The 19,066-nt window shown below is 39.3% G+C and overlaps 1 protein-coding gene across 1 annotated transcript; it reads right to left on the reverse strand.

The window, feature by feature from the left end:
• Positions 1 to 12,434: 12,434 nt before the first annotated feature.
• Positions 12,435 to 14,063, reverse strand: LOC127183494 (uncharacterized). The gene is made up of 3 exons (XM_051139573.1): positions 13,929 to 14,063; positions 13,394 to 13,676; positions 12,435 to 13,159 (listed from the first exon to the last, which is right to left on the reverse strand). The coding sequence occupies exons 1-3, from the start codon at positions 14,012 to 14,014 to the stop codon at positions 12,689 to 12,691; spliced, it is 840 nt and encodes a 279-aa protein (XP_050995530.1). The 5' UTR covers positions 14,015 to 14,063; the 3' UTR covers positions 12,435 to 12,688.
• Between the last annotated feature and the right edge of the window lie 5,003 nt (positions 14,064 to 19,066).

The raw sequence follows: 19,066 nt of genomic DNA on the forward strand, positions 1-19,066 counted from the left end.
AGAATTCCCTTTTGAGTTAAAAAGAAAAAAAACAAATAAACTTTTTTGCTTTTTTAAAACTTTTTTTATTAACAGATATCAAGACAAGATCAGACTCTCTAAGTCAGTCACAAAATACAATAATGTATATGCTTGCATCAAGATAAACAATAATAATAATAATAATAATAATAAAGTATGTGCAAAAAAATATATATATAAAGTTAAATTATTTTATTTAATAAAATATTTAAATAAAAATAAATCCTTTTTGAGTTAAAAAAATAAACAAATAAAATAAACATATATATAAGTTATATATATATATATATATATATAGTTAAATTATTTTGTTTAATAAAATATTTAAATAATTATTAAGTTAAAAGAATAAAAACCTTTTTTTTGCTTTTTTGTTGTTAATGTGTGTGTGTGTGTGTGTATTTAAGTTAAAATAATTATTTCACTTAACAAAATATTAAAATAAAAAGAATTTAAAAAAAACAATAAATTAACTTTTTTGCTTTTTTAAAATAAACTTTTTTGTTAACAGACATCAAGACAAGATCAGAGTAAGTCAGTCACAAAATACAATAATGTACATGCTTGCATCAAGATAAATGAAAATAATACAAATAATAAAGACAAAATATGTGCAAATAATTATATATATATATAGCAATTCTCACTGCACCTATGCAATCACTACAAACTGACAAATACAGGTTGCTCTCTGTTTATTAATAAATCAGAGACAAAAGGTTAAAGAAGAAATGACTAAAAATTGAAATGTAAAACTTTTATTTTTCCTGCATATACTAGATTCTTTTGCAAATAAATAAATATTCTTCTAGAGAAAAGAGAAGCAAAGAAACAAAGCAACTAAATGAATTCTCCAGCTTTCTCTTCAGAGGATGTAATCTTGCCATAAGGAAACACTGCAGGTACTTCAATTCCCTGTGCAGCAAGATGTCAAAACACAAAGCCCACGATCAGTTACTCATTCCTAAGGGGGCTGAACATCTAAGCCTAGATGCTTGTTAGTGTTCCAAAAGCCCAACAGTTATGGATGCTTCGGTCTAAAATCAATACATGGATTGCATTTACTTGCAACACATCTGTATGTTTATTGGCTGTGCTTAGAACTGTACAACAAGTGCATCACGTTTGCGAGCTCTCTGTCTTCGTTTGGTTTGATACGAAATGCTTTGAATTTAAATCAGCATTCACTTTATGTAATGATAGATTAGTCCCTTCAATATCAGCTGGTGTTTAGGTTGAGAAAGTACTGTTTTCATACAGGCTTTGACCACCCATCACCCCTTAGTTGTCATGGAAACCAGTGGCCAGCATGCTGAACAGGATTGGCTCTCATATTGCATGTGTGCGAAACGGCAGCATAGAGTATATTCTTTGTGGCTGAAGCACAGAGAGAGGTCACTGACTCGTTCAGAGGGACTCTACAGACAGCAGGTGCAATCATAACCTACTGGGAATTCTTGTGTTAGAGAAGCACAGCCTTACAGCGGCACTTTAATGGGTGTTTATCCGCTGAATCTTGACGAGGAAGGAGCTGGAATGATGATGTTTGATCCCACATGTTCTTCCGCCCTTGATCCAGCATCTGTCTTCTTGTTTTGAAGCAGATACAGAAACTCTGCTCTAAAACCTAGTGAGCTGCTTTACTTACTGCCTACATAGACAGCTGCCGAATGCTGATAAAGACTATCTATCCATCCATCCATCCATCCATCTACATGCTTGTCTGTCCATCTGTTTGTCTGTGTATCTATCTATTCATCCATCCATCCGTATATCTATCCATCCATATATCTATCTATTCATCCATCCATCTATATGCCTGTCTGTCCATCCATCTGTTGGTCTGTGTATCTATTTATCCATCCGTATATTAATCTATCCATCCATTTATCTATCCATTCATCCGCCAGTAAATCCATCTATGCATCCATCCACCCCAACCATTCATCCAACCATCATTAATTCATCCGTCTGTCTGTCTGTCTCTGTATCTATCTATCTATCTATCTATCTGTCTGTCTATCTGTCTGTCTGTCCATCTGTCCGTCAGTGTATCCTTCCATCCATCTATATGCCTCTCTGTCCATCCATCTGTTGGTCCGTGTATCTATTTATCCATCCGTATATCTGTCTATCCATCCATTTATCTATCCATTCATCTGCCAGTAAATCCATCTATGCGTACATTCACCCCAACCATTCGTCCAACCATCATCCATCCGTCTGTCTGTCTGTCTGTCTGTCTATCTATCTATCTATCTATCTGTCTCTGCCTGTCTAATCATCCATCCATCCATCTATATGCTTGTCTGTCCATCTGTTCGTATGTGTATCTATCTATTCATTGATCCATCTGTCTATCTATCCATCCATATATCTATCTATTTATACATCCGTATATCCATCTATGTGTCCATCCAACCATTCGTACGACCATCATCCATCAATCCATCCATCCGTCTATCTATCCATCTATCTATCCATCTGTCCATCCATCCATCTATCCATCCATATATCTATCTATCTATATGGCTGTTTGTCCATCTGTCTGTCCATCTGTCCGTCAGTGTATCCATCCATCCATCCACCTATATGCCTGTCTGTCCATCCATCTGTTTGTCTGTGTATCTATCTATTCATCCATCCATCCGTATATCTATCCATCCATATATCTATCTATTCATCCATCTGTATATTCATCTATGCGTCCATCCAACCATTTGTACAACCATCATCCATTAATCCATCCATCTGTCTATCTATCTATCTATCTATCTATCTATCTATCTATCTATCTGTCTGTCTGTATATCCATCCATCCATCCATCCATCCATCTATATATCTATCTATATGGCTGTCTGTCCTTCTGTCTGTCCCTCTGTGTATCTATTTATCCATCCGTATATCTATCTATCCATCCATCTATCTATCTATTCATCTGCCAGTAAATCCATCTATGCATCCACCCACCCCAACCGTTCGTCCAACCATCATCAATCCATCCGTCTGTCTGTCTATCTATCTATCTGTCTCTGTCTGTCTATCCATCCATCCATCTATATGCTTGTCTGTCCATCTGTTCGTATGTGTATATCTATTCATCGATCCATCTGTATATCCATATCCATCCATCTATCTATCTATTCATACATCCGTATATCCGTCTGTGTCCATCCAACCATTCATATGACCATCATCCATCAATCCATCCATCCATCCGTCCGTCTATCTATCTATCTATCTATGGCTGTCTGTCCATCTGTCCGTCAGTGTATCCATCCATCCATCCATCCATCCACCTATATGCCTGTCTGTCCATCTATCTGTTGGTCTATCTATTTATCCATCCGTATATCCATCCGTCTATCTATCCATTCATCCGTTAGTATATCCATCTATGCGTCCATCCAACCATTCGTCCAACCATCATCAATCTGTCTGTCTGTCTGTCTATCTAACTATTTGTCTATATGCCTGTCTGTCCAACCATTCGTAATCATCGCAATGGGTAAAAAAAGTATTGCATTCAAAAAAAAAAAAAAAAAATGTAAATCAGAAAAAGGATTAGGCAGTATACTGTTTCTAATGTTAAATAGACATTGTGGTCTTAGAAAAATCACAGTCTCAGATTACGCCAGCAGGTGGCGGTGGAGTAGCGTGGTGAGTTACGGAACTGCGCTCTCGCTGAATCTCGAGAGGGTTCGAGAGCGAGAGTTAATGCGTGCAAAGCACAAGTGCCGCTACTAAGACAATTGATTCATGTTTTTCAGGTAAGCTGGTGGAAAAGATTTGAGATTAAGTGTATTAATGTTCATTATGGTTGTTTGTATATTTCCCGACACGTTTGAATAGTAAGTGAAGTAAGTATCGGTTAAGTATTAACCGTGTTATGCGTTGATTTATAAGTTTGCACGTGTAACATGAGTTCATGTGATAACACGAATGATGTTTATTAAGAATATAGCAGGAGATGTTGTTCGAAACAACTTTTGCTGAGTACATGATAATATTTTGTATGTTAAAATGTATTGTTTGAAACATATTTTGAATCTCGAGAGAGTTCGAGAGCGAGAGTTAATGCGTGCAAAGCACAAGTGCCGCTACTAAGACAACTGATTCATGTTTTTCAGAATAAAAGTCCACCTTAAATGTGCAGCCACCCTCTGTGAGTTCATTACTGCACACCGGGAAGTGTTACATATTTTGGCGAGCCAACCAGCCAGGAGCTGCAAGTTAATAAGGGAGCTCCAAAGACGAATCTAGTCAAGTAAGCAGTGCAAAAAGGCAAGCATGGACGAGCTGCGTGATCAGATCAGCCTAGCATTACTAAAGCTGAACAACTCTGATCTCTTTCCAGTTTGTAGACACTTAAAATGTGATGAGCCTGTTGGAGGGTTTGAAAACAAAACACGGCGTACTCTCATCAGACTTGTGGAAAAAAAACTGGATGATATTGAAGAAACAGAGGATAAAGAAGTGTTTCTTCAGTGTCTGGAGGAACTGTTGTCACTGATAGACTCTCTGATACAGTCAACCAAAGCTGCATCGAACATTACACCAGATGAGCCAAATGAGTTAGACATGTTGAAAGAGAAGTATTCAAGACTGCAGATGGAACAAGCTCAAGCCCGTCAGACGCTGGAGGGGGAGATTGTCGCAATGGAACAACGGCTGAGGGAGGAGACCAGAGCTGCCACAGTGACACTGCCTGTGCTGCCTGAGGTGACTTTAAGGAGAGAGTTTCGGATCTCTGGACAATTGGTGAAGCAGGACAGCGAGAGAAGCTGTCTTACACAAGCCTCATGAACCAGATGGAGTCCGGACTGAGGAAAGGTCACTCAGAGACAGAAATCATTGAAGCTGTGACACGTGCCGTGAGCCCAGGCCTCCATTTAAGAGATATGCTAGAAATAAAACGGGATCTCACACTTCCAACCCTGAAGACAATCTTGAGGGGGCATTACAAAGTTGACCCGCCATCTGACCTGTTACAAAAGTTAATGAACATTACACAAGACCCAAAAGAATCAGCCCAGAACTTTCTATTTAGAGGAATTGAGCTCAGAGAAAAGTTGCTGTGGAAACTGAGTGAGGAAGATGAAGGTGAGCAGTTCAGCCTAGAACTAATTCAAAGAAAATTCCTACGCTCTATAGAGACTGGACTACTAAGTGAAGCTGTAAAGCTGCAACTTAAACCTTACCTGAGCAACCCTAGAATTAAAGATGAAGAGCTGATAGAGCGAGTGAATGAAGCTTCAAACTTAGAACAAGAGCGACAACAAAAACTGAAAAAGAATGTAATGAGTAAGTCACCGAGACTGAGTGAAATACAAACTAACATATGTCCAGTGGAGTCTCAGCTACATTCTCGAGGTTATATGGATCCCAAGAGCAACGACAGCTCACCTGCAGTGAAAGCTGACTCGACCAGCATCAGCAAAAAGAGTCAAGTCAAGCAGAAGGAGGCAGACCCAAGCATGAGCCAACTGATTGAACAGCTAAGAGCAGAGGTCCTAGAAATGAAAAGAATGGTGAATGAGACCATGGAGACAGCTAAGGCAAAGGGCAGAGCAGAACGAGTAATACCTGTGAACGCCAACAGACTGCGAGGATGTAGAGCCTGTCAGGAAGCTCGAGCCGGTGAGCAATGCAACCACTGTTTTCGTTGTGGACAGGAGGGTCACCTCTCCAGAGGTTGTCGACGACCCAGAGAACAGCAGGGAAATGGGAGGGGGCTACTGCGTCGGGACCCTCAGTAGCCCATAAGATAGAGTCCCCCCACGATTACTCGAAACAGAATATTAAGCAAGATGGTTTGAAAAACATCAGTGACAGTATGGAGTACCCTGGTTGGGTTAGCTGTAAACCAGACTGTTATACCATTCCTGGGCTGGATTGAAGCTGAGTTTAGTTTTGACCAAAACTCAAGTGCGATCTCACCGCTCCTGGTTCCGATGTTAGTATCTGCTGACCCATATGTAGCAGAACAGCCTATCATTGGGTTCAATGTAATTGAAGCAGTTCTTAGTCAGAAGAGGGGCCACATGTCAGAAAGAGATACCATCTGCGAAGTAAGTAGAGCTTTCTCTGTGCCATTTAAGACAGCAAAGTTGGTGCTCAAGCTAATTCAGTCCACGGATTTTGGATGTGAAGCAGGTATTGTGCAGACAGGAAGAAGACAAATTCATTTAGCAGCTAACCAAGTCACAACTGCATTGGTTAAGATCAATACAGGGTCTCAGTTTAAAGGTCACAGTCTACTCTTAGTTCCAAACAAAGAGCCCTCACTGCCAGAAGGGGTCGCTGTTGAAGAAGGATTAGTTACTGTTCCCACTCACAGATTTGCAGTTGTACCAGTGCCGATTGCTAATACCAACAATTATGCTGTTACCTTAGATCGTCGAGTAGTCCTGGGTCAGCTTCAAGTGATAAAATCTGCTTTATCTGTGGCTACAGAACCAGCAAACAGGGATGATTTCACTGACCGCAGAGACCCAGACAACATTCACAACAGAAAGGAGGAGGAGACAATGAATAAAGGTGATTCCATGAAACAGAAACCTAACCAATGGGATCCTCCTGTCTCTTTGGATCACCTGAGCGGAACACAGAAGGAGATTGTCAGACAGCTGTTAAGGGAGGAATGTCAGGCATTTGCATTTGATGAAAATGACGTTGGCTGTATTCCGTCATTGAACCTGCACATTACACTTCACAACACCACTCCTGTGAAAAAGACATATGTGTCGGTCCCAAAACCATTACATCAAGAAGTGAAAGAGTACTTACAAGACTTATTGAACCGGGGGTGGATTGAAAAGTCACGGTCTCCCTATGCTTCACCAGTAGTTTGTGTAAGAAAGAAAGATGGGACGTTGAGACTCTGCTGTGATTACAGAGAACTAAACAGAAAATCAGTACCTGATCGACATCCAATTCCAAGAATTCAGGACATGCTGGACTCTTTAATCGGTAGCTCCTGGTTTTCAGTATTGGACCAGGGAAAAGCATACCACCAGGGGTTCCTGGACAAGGAAAGTAGACCCTTGACTGCCTTCGTAACCCCGTGGGGTTTATACCATTGGGTGCGGGTCCCCTTTGGTCTCAGTTCGGCACCAGCTGAATTTCAGCGGAGCATGGAGGAGTGTCTAGCAGGTCTTAGGGATGTTGTTTGTCAACCCTACCTTGACGACAATCTCGTCCATAGCCCTAGTTTTGAAGACCATGTCAATCACCTACGAGCTGTGTTACAAAGATATCAGCAGCATGGTGTAAAGCTCAGCCCTCGTAAATGTGAGATCTTAAAGAGGCAGGTAAGATTCCTTGGACGCTTAGTGTCAAAAGATGGATATACTATGGATCCTGCTGAAGTGGCTCCAGTGCAGGCCTTGAAAAGTCGAATTCCTGCTACTGTTGGTGATTTAAGAAAGCTGCTTGGATTCATCTCATACTACCGGGCATATATACCTGATTTTTCCAGACTGGCGAAACCCCTTTACCAACTATTGTGCTCACCTTCCGAGGTAGCATCACCTGTGCAGAAAAGTGTGAGAGGAAAAGGTATCAGTGGACGACGCAAAGGTGGTCTCCCATCAAACATACCAATACAGTGGACTCAGAGCCATCAAGAGACATTGAACTTTCTCGTTGACAAACTGACCTCCCCACCAATATTGGGATATCCCGATCTCACCCAACCCTTCATTCTGCACTGTGATGCATCACAAGAGGGGCTGGGAGCTGTGTTGTACCAGAGGCAGAACAGCAAATTGGTGGTGATTGGTTATGCCTCCAGAACTCTAACCAAACCTGAGAAGAATTACCATCTCCACTCAGGGAAGTTAGAATTCTTAGCACTAAAATGGGCAATTTGTGACCGTTTTCGAGATTACCTTTATCATGCTCCACAATTTACAGTGTATACTGATAATAATCCTTTAACTTATGTTCTCTCCACAGCCAAGCTGAACTCCACGGGTCATCGATGGGTGGCTCAGCTGGCAGATTTCAACTTCTCCATAAAGTACCGTCCTGGCAGGAGCAATGCAGATGCTGATGGTCTGTCCCGGATGCCAGTGAACATTGATCAATTCATGGAGCAGTGCACAGGACGAGTGAGTCAAGAAGTCATCAGTCCCTCTATTCAGGGAGTGTTGGTGGGCAAAGACACTCCACTGGCATGGGCTACTACAACCCCAGTACATGCTTTCCAGATGGTGAGTGATACCTCTGTGTCTGTGGTAGACAAACCACTTACTCCAAATCAGATCTTGGAAAGCCAAAAGAACGATCCTGTAATCAGTCGAGTGCTACAGTATAAAGTTACGAACCAGAGACCGACAAGGCAAAGACTCAAAACAGAGCCAACAGATGTGAAAATGCTGTTGAGACAGTGGTCTAAACTGTACATCAATGATCATGGAATACTGTACAGGAAAGCTGGACGCAGAGATCAGCTTGTGTTGCCAAAAGAGTATCATCAGACTGTCTTCAACGAGCTTCATAAAGAGATGGGACACTTAGGAGTAGAGAGGACAATAAATTTGATTCGAGATCGGTTTTACTGGGCCCGTATGCAGGGTGACACAGAGCATTTCATTGTAAATGAATGTGAGTGTTTAATGCGAAAGAAACCACACAAGGCCACGAGAGCTCCTCTTGTTTCAGTTGTCACCACACGACCATTTGAGCTAGTGTCCGTAGACTTTTTACACTTAGAAACATCTAAGGGAGGGTACGAGTACATATTGGTCATCATTGATCATTATACTCGTTTTGCACAAGCGTATGCCACTAAAAACAAAGCAGCCAAGACAGTGGTGGACAAGATCTTTAATGATTTTGCTCTACGTTTCGGATTCCCAGAAAAGATTCACCATGATATGGGGAGAGAATTTGAGAACCAGTTGATGTACCAGCTGCAAAAGTGCTGTGGTGTGCGAGCATCTCATACTACCTGCTATCACCCACAGGGAAATGGACAGGTGGAGCACTTTAACAGAACACTGCTGTCCATGTTGCGGACACTCACAGACACAGAAAAGACAGACTGGAGAAAGTCACTGGAGAAAATGGTTCATGCTTATAACTGTACCCGTAGTGAGGTCACTGGTTTTTCCCCTTTTTACCTGCTTTACGGTCGTTCTCCCCGTCTGCCGATCGATCTGCTTTTCAATTTGCAGCCAACAGAAGGGAACGAGAATTACACAGAGTATGTGGAAAATTGGAGAGAGAGGATGCGTCAAGCTTATGAGATAGCCTCCAGAACAGCTGAAAAGGAAACCTCAAGGAGTAAGCAGGGGTATGACAGAAGAATTCATGAAGTAGCTCTTCAGCCTGGTGGACGAGTGCTGGTCAGAAATCTATCTGAAAGAGGAGGACCGGGGAAGCTTCGATCATATTGGGAAAACAGAGTGCATGTAATCGTCAAAAGGAGGAGTGATGAGAGTCCTGTGTATGAGGTTATACCTGAAGGGGGAGGAAAAATGAGAGTGTTACATCGAAACCTTCTTCTTCCTTGTGATAGTTTGCCACAGGAGAATACAGAAGCAACAGTGCGACCAGAGACAATGACAAAGACCAAGACAAAAGCAAGGAGAAAAGACAGAAAATGCTTGGAAGAAGTTCAGAGTGATGTGTCAGAGAATGAAGATTTTCAAAATGATGAGCTGGTGTTACAGTTTCCTACCTCTTTGAGACAGTGCCAGAATCCTGCTCATCTCAGTCCGGAAGCAGAACCTTTCACGCCAAGTGGGGACCAGCGCTGGGAACAACAGCGGCTTAGGAGTGAGGAGGAGATAACAGAAGGGGTGCTAGAGGAACAAAGGGATGAGGATCCTGGGATGTCTACAGGACAGTCAGAGGTATCAGAAGAACAAACACCGTTTGAGAGTGAGGAGTCAGAGTTATCACAAGAACAAGCATCAGTTGAAAGTGAGGATGATGACTCTCTAACTGTGAATTCGTATCCAAGAAGACAACGCCATCGAAGAAAGATTCTGACTTATGAATCGCTGGGTCAGCCATCTGTGGTGGAGGTTGCAATGGATAGACTAAATGTGAGTCCAGAGACTTCAGTTCAAAGTCTTTGGAGACCGTGGACAGTTTTGGAGTTAACCAGCTAAACTGACACTGTTTATCCACTGTTTATCGACTTGTGGGAAAACAAATGTGTTCATGGATGATGTGAAAAAACTGATCCTATAATTGCTAAACATGGGCAACTAAGGACATTGTTGACTTACTCTGCAAAGTAAACTACAAGGGGTAATAGACTATAGAATTGTCTGGCCGAAATCGAGTCTATTACAAAAGAATGTGTACAAACAAGATAAGTGTTTACTGTTGCTGAAGATGTAATATCATTGTTTGACAATTGACAATGCAGACAGTGGTTATTTTGACCTATTGTAGAGTGTATTTCAAGGGTTTTGAAATTTAAGTCATCAATACTATCATAATGTGTTTGCAAAGAAAGTTAAATTGCCAATTATAGTCAAATCTCAAATGTTTGTAACATTTTAAATTTAGTAGGGGAGAGTGTAACGCAATGGGTAAAAGTATTGCATTCAAAAAAATGTAAATCAGAAAAAGGATTAGGCAATATACTGTTTCTAATGTTAAATAGACATTGTGGTCTTAGAAAAATCACAGTCTCAGATTACGCCAGCAGGTGGCGGTGGAGTAGCGTGGTGAGTTATGGAACTGTGCTCTCGCTGAATCTCGAGAGAGTTCGAGAACGAGAGTTAATGCGTGCAAACCACAAGTGCCGCTACTAAGACAATTGATTCATGTTTTTCAGGTAAGCTGGTGGAAAAGATTTGAGACTAAGTGTATTAATGTTCATTATGGTTGTTTGTATGTTTCCCGACACGTTTGAATAGTAAGTGAAGCAAGTATCTGTTAAGTATTAACTGTGTTATGCGTTGATTTATAAGTTTGCACGTGTAACATGAGTTCGTGGGATAACACAAATGATGTTTATTAAGAATGTAGCAGGAGATGTTGTTCTAATCAACTTGTGCTAAATACGTGATAATATTTGTATGTTAAAAATGTACTGTTGAAAACATATTTTGAATCTCGAGAGAGTTCGAGAACGAGAGTTAATGCGTGCAAACCACAAGTGCCGCTACTAAGACAATTGATTCATGTTTTTCAGAATAAAAGTCCACCTTAAATGTGCAACCACCTTCTGTGAGTTCATTACTGCACACTGGGAAGTGTTACATATGTCTATCTATCCATCCATCCATGCATCTATCTATATGCCTGTCTGTCCATCCGTTCATCTGTGTATCTACCTATCCATCCATCCGTATATCTATCCATCCATCTATCTATTTATCTATCTATTCATTCAACCATCTGTATATCCATCTATCTATGCATCTATCCAACCATTCGTTCAACCTCTCTATCTATCTATCTATATGCCTGTCTGTCCATCCATCTGTTCGTCTGTGTATCTCTATATCTATACACCCACCCATCCATCCATCCAAAATACGTTTCCCTAAAAATGCTGTTTTAAATCTATTTTAGCGCTGAGCATTCACCATGCACCTTATGGGATTTCATGTCAGATAGAGTGTGAATAAATGAAAGTGTCTCTAAGCAAATTCTAGCATGTTTTGTATCTTTAATCTGAACACTGCGCTGCAGACTTGACCTGCATGAATAAAACGTCATTATTACAGTTTTTCTCGATTGGTTTGGCTCATTTCTTGAAACCGAGATGACATTCTCAAAACCATAAGGTCATTTGGCCAAACAGTCTTACAGTTCTGCTCAACATTATAGCTCACTAGCAAAATCAAATATCTTTCCCCAAACTCTTCTTCCATGCTTCAAAAGCAGATTCCTTTCCCATATAAAAGGTCAGTACAGTCAAAATAGCACAGATCCTTCTCAATTGCCTTGGCACATGTGCATTCATTTAGTGCTTTTGTCAAAATAACCTGGATGGTTTAGCACAACACCATGGATCCCCTGCAAAAGCTCATATCTCTCCCAAAACAGTTTATCCATGTGTCAAAACTAAATATCCTTCTCATATAAATAGTCAATGCCCCCAAAATGCATTATACCTTTGGCATTGTTTAAGCACTGCAAGTCAAAATGCTTAGACGTTTTGTCACTGAGGCACAGGTCTAGTAACAGAATACCACTATGAATAAAACTAAAAGATTTTACAGTAAAATCAGCCTCCAATAAACCACTCATACTCAAGGAAACTGTAAACATTTTTATTCGTACAAAGAAATGTTAACATTAGAGAACATACTGTGAAAAGAAAACATATACAGGATTCTGTAAATGTGAACAGTTATAAACACAAACAAAAAACAAAAAAAAAACAAAAAAAACTCTAGCCTACCATACTGTAAATAAAGTTTCAGAACTATAGTACAGTAATATTTTCAGTGGTCGCCATTGTCACCCTCTCTTTCCTGGCCACCATCCTCATCCTCCTGGCCATCGACGCGCTGCTCTCTGTTAGGCCATAAATTCTCATCCACATCGCAACGGATATTTTCTCTTGCGATGCAGCGAGGGAAGAAACGGCGTGAAGGTCTCAACCATCCCCTACATTGATCCCCTGTGATGTCCTCACATGCAGCATCCATTGCATGCAGCAGGGCCCTCTGGTCTTGAGCCTGATGCTCATACACCCTCCACCTCCAAGCTGAAAAAAAACTCCTCAATTGGATTTAAGAAAGGAGAGTAAGGTGGAAGAAACTCCATTAGCATCCGGGGATGGGTGGTGAACCAGGTTCTGATGCGTGGGCCACGGTGGAAGTTCACATTATCCCACACAATGACATAATGTGGTAGCTGAGGTCCTTCTTCACCTCTCTCATTTTCCGGGATCAGATCAGTATAAAGGTGGTCCAAAAAATTGAGGAGCTTTTGTGTATTGTAGGGCCCTAAACTGGGAATGTGTGTGGCCACACCTCTTTCTGATATAGTGGCACACATTGTTATATTTGCTCCTCGCTGGCCTGGGACATCCACAGTGGCTCGGTGGCCAATGATGTTACGGCCACGCCTTCGACCTTTGGCCAGGTTGAAGCCAGCTTCATCAACGAACACTAGGATGTGAGGGGTTTCGTTGCCTTCTAATGCCATTATTCTCTACAATAGAATAAAAATAAATCTAATCAGTCAAGTAGAGACAGATACTGCAGGGAGGATCTAAAGTACTGTAAAAAGAGGGAGTGAAAAACTGAAGACAATTTCTAGGCATAATGCTCTAGTCACACAAAGCTGGATTCTGAAGGTAAAAAGGATAAAGCAAAACAAAAAAAAGTGGTAACCATGTCTTACTGTAATAGTGTTACAATGATAGACAACCAGTAGTTGACTTACATGCACATACTGGTACCGCAGCTCTTTCACTCTGTCAGAGTTTCTCTCAAATGGTACCCTGTAAATCTGTTTCATGGTCATCTGATGTTTCTTCAATACCCGGTCTATTGTGGAGATGCTGATAGAGTTTATATTTTGGAACATTACATTGTCTAGAAGGATTGCATTACGAATCTGTCTCAGTGTGATGGCATTATTTGCAATGACCATGTTGCATATTTCTCGTTCTTGTTGTTCATTTAGAAGTTTTCTTCTGCCACCCACTTGAGGCTGTCGTCCAATCCTAGACATACAAGTCAAAGGTCAACACTGTAAATTTGTTACAAAATGAGTTACCAATGTAATTGTACTGCTGTTTTATGGTACTAAAAGTGTGATGCACTGCACAGTGACTGGAATACTATTCACAGTATTTTCTCCATTTTTTTTGTCTTTGTCATTTTTATAGTATCATATAACATCACATGAAGATATAACAGTACTCTAGGCCTACACACACACCAACACTGAATAGTTCAATAGAATAGTTCTGTACCTGTTTTCCCTGCGAAAGGTTTGGATGATGGAGGAGACTGTAGACCGAGGCACATTAGGCTGCACTCGGCGACCTGCCTCTGCCATTGTGAGGCGATGGTTTATAACGTGGTCAATAAGGGTGGCCCGGATTTCATCTGGGACATCATGGTGCCTCCGTGCTCCTCGGCCTCTTCCCCCTATTCCTCCACGCATTCTCACTCCTCCTCTTCCTCTTCCTCTTCCTCGAGCAGGAAGTTGCTGTTGTACTTGGCGAGGTGCTTCCATGTTCACACTGCAAATGAAACTGGCCCCGGGCCAAGCTCTGTCTATATACTTTTGGCAGCAGTCATAATCATAGACAACACCTGTCAGGTAACTAAACAAACTGTTTGATTGGTCATCTGAGATGTGGGAAACTGCTCCTTCGTTAGTTCTAATTTCACCTGATTGATTGTCAAGTACTGTCATAAATTTATCAAATGTTCCAAGAAATTCTTTCATGGTATTATATCTTTGACTAATTTTGACAGTTGAACAGACAATTGTGCATATGATGACTTACACAATGAAACCATGCTGATATGTTTTGGAGAGAGTAACCATTTCACTGAAAAATCAACTAATCAGTTTAGATCAGCAAGATCTATTTATTTGGAAAATGTGCTAAATGTGGGCTCATTGTGCTAACTGTAGCTACTTGTACATAATCATTTGAAAAAAAGCACAGAGTCACTTGAGACATGTACTAAAGCATTTGCAATTTGATAAAACCAATGAAAAATGACATTCTGTTGTGAACAATTGCAAGGTGGTTTGGAGATTTGTCCATGTTATTTTGAGAATGTCATCTCGGTTTCAAGAAATGAGCCAAACCAATCGAGAAAAACTGTAATGTAACAGAAATGCCATGCAATATTACACAACGGTTCTATTATACAACAAGCACACTGGGTGCAATACTGCAGACCACAATGCAATGCATTTGATTTGACCTTCCTTTTTAACTCTGACAAATGAAATCTAAAAAATATCATGATTTTTCCTATATATTACTATATATTTAATGATCTGATGATTAAACTAGACACATTTAAAAATTTATTTATTTAAATTAACTTGTTTCATTCATCACAAAGGAAATGGAAGGTCAAGTCGAGTGCATTGCATTATGGGATACATTATTCCTGCAAGCATGCTTGCCTATTTTGGTAGTAGTTCTTTATGTAAACAGAAAGGTTTGCGGTGTAAATGATAGTAGTAGTTAGTATGCCATTCCAAAAACAGCCAATATCTTACAATCGATTTCTTGACTGAAAGACTATCAGGTGCGAAATCCCATTTAAAATTTCATGCAGCCTGAAGAATGGTGATGTATAAAGAAGGCTTTATCTTTTTCCTTTGCTGAGGGTCCGTGACTGCAACATGACTGCTTTGTCGAGCGGCAGGAGACAAACACCCTATTACAAGAGAATGACCTGACAATGTCTGTACTATAAATAGGCACAAATTCAAATCAATAAAAACGAGGGAACTGCAGAGCTCATAAAGCAGGTCCTTGAGTGGATTTATGTGTCTGCTAATGCATCCCGACTGTTGTGTGCACCCTAAAACAACCTAATGATAATTTAGACTTTGGCTAATCCACTACGAGATGTTATTTTCGTAGGCAGGTCTGAATTATTCTTTCTAAGCACCTTAGTTCAGTGTGCTCTGGTGATCAATTGATTTGTTTCTATTCAAGGTGTTGGCGTGCCGCTGCAATATTTATCTTATTAGCCACGGGGGGTGGATCACCTAGAGCTGCGGTCGATGCCTTTCTCTGACTGACTGAAGGTCCACGCGGACTTGTGTTTTATTGGAAACACGTGCAATATAAAGAACAAAGGATTTTTAACAAAAAGCTCCATATAACACACTCTAAAGGTCATTCTGACTTACACAGATAAGGTCTTAATCCACTATCAGTAAAAACACTCATATCATTCTCAATGAAATTTTGTTGGCTGGTTTGTGTATTTATTTTTTTAAATTTTAGTAAAACGATGGGACCAAAAAGCCACAAGACTTAAGATTCATTTAAATACTGTATTGCTTGACTAAGCAAATTGTTTACATTTCATTAGATGGTGTAGAAATTATTAATCAGGGAGTGATGCAATCTGCACCGTACTACTGAAATTATATTCACGTTATAAATGTTTAATGTACAATAAAAAAAAGACTAAAATATTTTATTAAATCAAAAAATATATGTAAGATATTAAACAAATAATTAAACATATTTTATTGGTAACATCATTTAGCATGCAAGATACATTTTACTGTGTAATGCCTTTCACTATCTGTAGTTTTTTCTCAAGAGAAGAGTTCAACCCCGTAATGACAATCTGCCCTTTAGAATAAGAGTTGACCTTTCTGACATCATATTTCATCATATTATGTATGATATTTGCTAGTAATGCTGTTATTAGCTATTTTTGCACTGACCTTCAACCCCAAAGCATTTTGAAATGTCCTGGTACTTAGGGCCTGAGGAAGAAAGTATGATTTTCTGAAATTCAGTTTTAACCTTTTAAAATAAAATAAATTAAAATAATAAAAAACATATATATTAAAAGGCTTTGCCTTTTGTAACTGCTTTTAGGCCTTAAAGGAGTAGTTCCACCAAAAATCTGCTGAAAATGTATTCACCCTCAGGCTATTCAAAATATCATATGAGTTTTTTCCTTCATCAGAACCAATTTAAAGAAATGTACCATTACATCACTTGCTCACCAAAGAATCCTCTGTAGTGAATGGGTGCCGTCAGAATGAGAGTCGACAACTGATAAAAATAATCCACATGTAATCCACATGACTCCAGTCGATCAATTAACATCCTGTCAAGCAAAAAGCTGCATGTGTGTAAGATACAAATCCATTATTATGGTGTTTAAACTTTAAAATGTTGCTTAGGGTCAAATTACAAATCCATAATCTATAACAGTGCATCCTCGTCTACATCTCAGATTGCCCGAGGGCACATTTTTAGCAAATTTCTATTTATGGGTGAACTATTCCTTTAATATGGAACTGTTCATTTAACTGGAAAAAACTTTATATAGGCCTAACTGTATATAAAACTATATAAAATGTCAGTTACCCGGATGCGCGGCTATACTCGGATAAACAACAGCACTGAATGCATGGTTAATGTACTACTGAATACGTTGTTCTGCTAATTTGTGCCATCTTAAACACGGAAAAAAAACGTGTGGAAGCTGTTAAGTCATATAGAGAGGGACTTAGCAAGCAGGAAAGGGCGCAATATTTTGACAAACTAAAGTTAATAGGTGGTAAAGATACATAGGAGCATTATTAATTAAGATATTAGCCTAATATTTCACCCACCTGACCGGAAATGATAAGAACAAACATGAATGTTGTCAAGATTCTTGCCCTGGAATTGATGATGTGTCGTGAAAACACTCACAAATATGGAAATCAACAGTTTCTTTTCCCTCAGTGTTCACAGGTAGGTCATGACGACTTCTTCAGATACTCTCAAACATCTTGACAAACTTAAAAGTAAAAGTCGTCAAGTATTTTTCATGTTCAGCCACGAACATGAAATTTTTAAAACGAAACTCACACCTTTATTTCCTCTTTAGACAAAAAACAGAGATAGACTAGATTCTGGAAGATGCTTTAGGCAATAAACCCTTCTTGCTTGCAATTGCATGTTGTAAACCAAACACACTGGTTATAAATCCATGTAGAGGAAAAAATATGAAAAGAAATCTAAGTGATATGAAAAATTGCAATAAATAAGGAAAAGCTTTTCCAAATAAAATATGTAATACATTAAAGATGACTAAGGACATGTAAGACCGAATTAGTTTGTACATTTCAAACTGCATTGAAAATCTAAAGCCTTGCAGCCAAATTTATGTTAATTTCCAGCATTATTCTGTCCTCCTGAGGCCGATATGCTTTTAAAAATTCAACCTGATGTATTTTTTGATCCCGGCAACAATCCATAATGAAACTTCTCCTGTGAGAATGTGGGAATATAAAAAGCAGATTTTAGTATCTCTGAACATAGTCATAGATATCGAACCATCAAATGAGGAGTAAAATTCATAAGCAACCTGGTATGCTTTTCCTCCCAAAATAGTCATTTTCATAGTCTTTTACCTCGGAAGGGGAAGTAAATGACACTTGACAGCGGCAATGAATAAGTCTCGGGATGTAATCTGTGGCCCAGATGTTCCTAACACCTCCTGTCCTCACTGACCTAAATGTGTGAACTACTTCAGAAGCTGCATTTTTGGACATGGAGGTGTTTAATAAGAACAGGAGGAATTTATGACAACCCCCATCCTTCGGCTTTGATGTTCCAATTACATCTACTACTTATGAATGTGAAGTTAAAGTTACAGTTCAGGCAAAAATGTATATCAATCTACTCACCTTCATGCCTTTCAAACCCACCTTACTTATTTTACTCTGTAGAGCTTGAGGAGTTATTCATTTCACTAAGTTCAAGCTGTTTTATGTATAGTGAAAGTGAATGGTGTCCATATCTGTCAGGTCAGGATTTTCAATTTTGGATAAGTTTAATTTCAGTCAAGATATCGTATGGCTTCAGACGAGTTGAAACAGAGTGCTTGAGTCATATAGACTACATTTGCACTCTTGTTCAAAAGTTTGGGATCAGCAAGAGTTGTAATGTTTTTAAACACGTCTTTTATGCTCATCAAGGCTGCATTTATTCGATCAAAAATACAGAGAAAAACAGTAATATTGTGAAGTGTTATTGCAATATAAAATAACATACAAAACAATTTATTCCTGTGATGCAAAGCTGAATTTTCAGCATCATTTCTCCAGTCTTCACCTTTTAGAAATCATTCTAATGTACTGATTTATTACTTTTATTATCAGTGTTGGAAACACTCCAAATATTTTGTTTTTGGAACGTGTGATACTTTTTTCAGGATTCTTTGATTAATAAAATGAGCATAAATGAACAGCATTTATTCAAAATATAAATCTTTTCCAACAGTACAAGTCTTTGCCTTTTTTTTTACTTTAACACATGCCTGCTTGACAAAATAATTAATTTCTTAAAAAAAAAGGCAGAATAAAAATGTTCTGACCCCAAACTGTTAAGAT

This window comes from Labeo rohita, chromosome 20 (genome assembly GCF_022985175.1).
Source record: "Labeo rohita strain BAU-BD-2019 chromosome 20, IGBB_LRoh.1.0, whole genome shotgun sequence".
Classification (NCBI taxonomy): domain Eukaryota; kingdom Metazoa; phylum Chordata; class Actinopteri; order Cypriniformes; family Cyprinidae; genus Labeo; species Labeo rohita.

Coding starts and splice junctions, on each gene's coding strand:
- LOC127183494 (XM_051139573.1), bottom strand. CDS start 14,014: ATGGCAGAGGCAGGTCGCCGAGTGCAGCCTAATGTGCCTCGGTCTACA. Junction 13,677..13,928: donor ACCTTTCGCAGGGAAAACAG/GTACAGAACTAT, acceptor TTGTATGTCTAG/GATTGGACGACAGCCTCAAG. Junction 13,160..13,393: donor TGCGGTACCAGTATGTGCAT/GTAAGTCAACTA, acceptor ATTCTATTGTAG/AGAATAATGGCATTAGAAGG.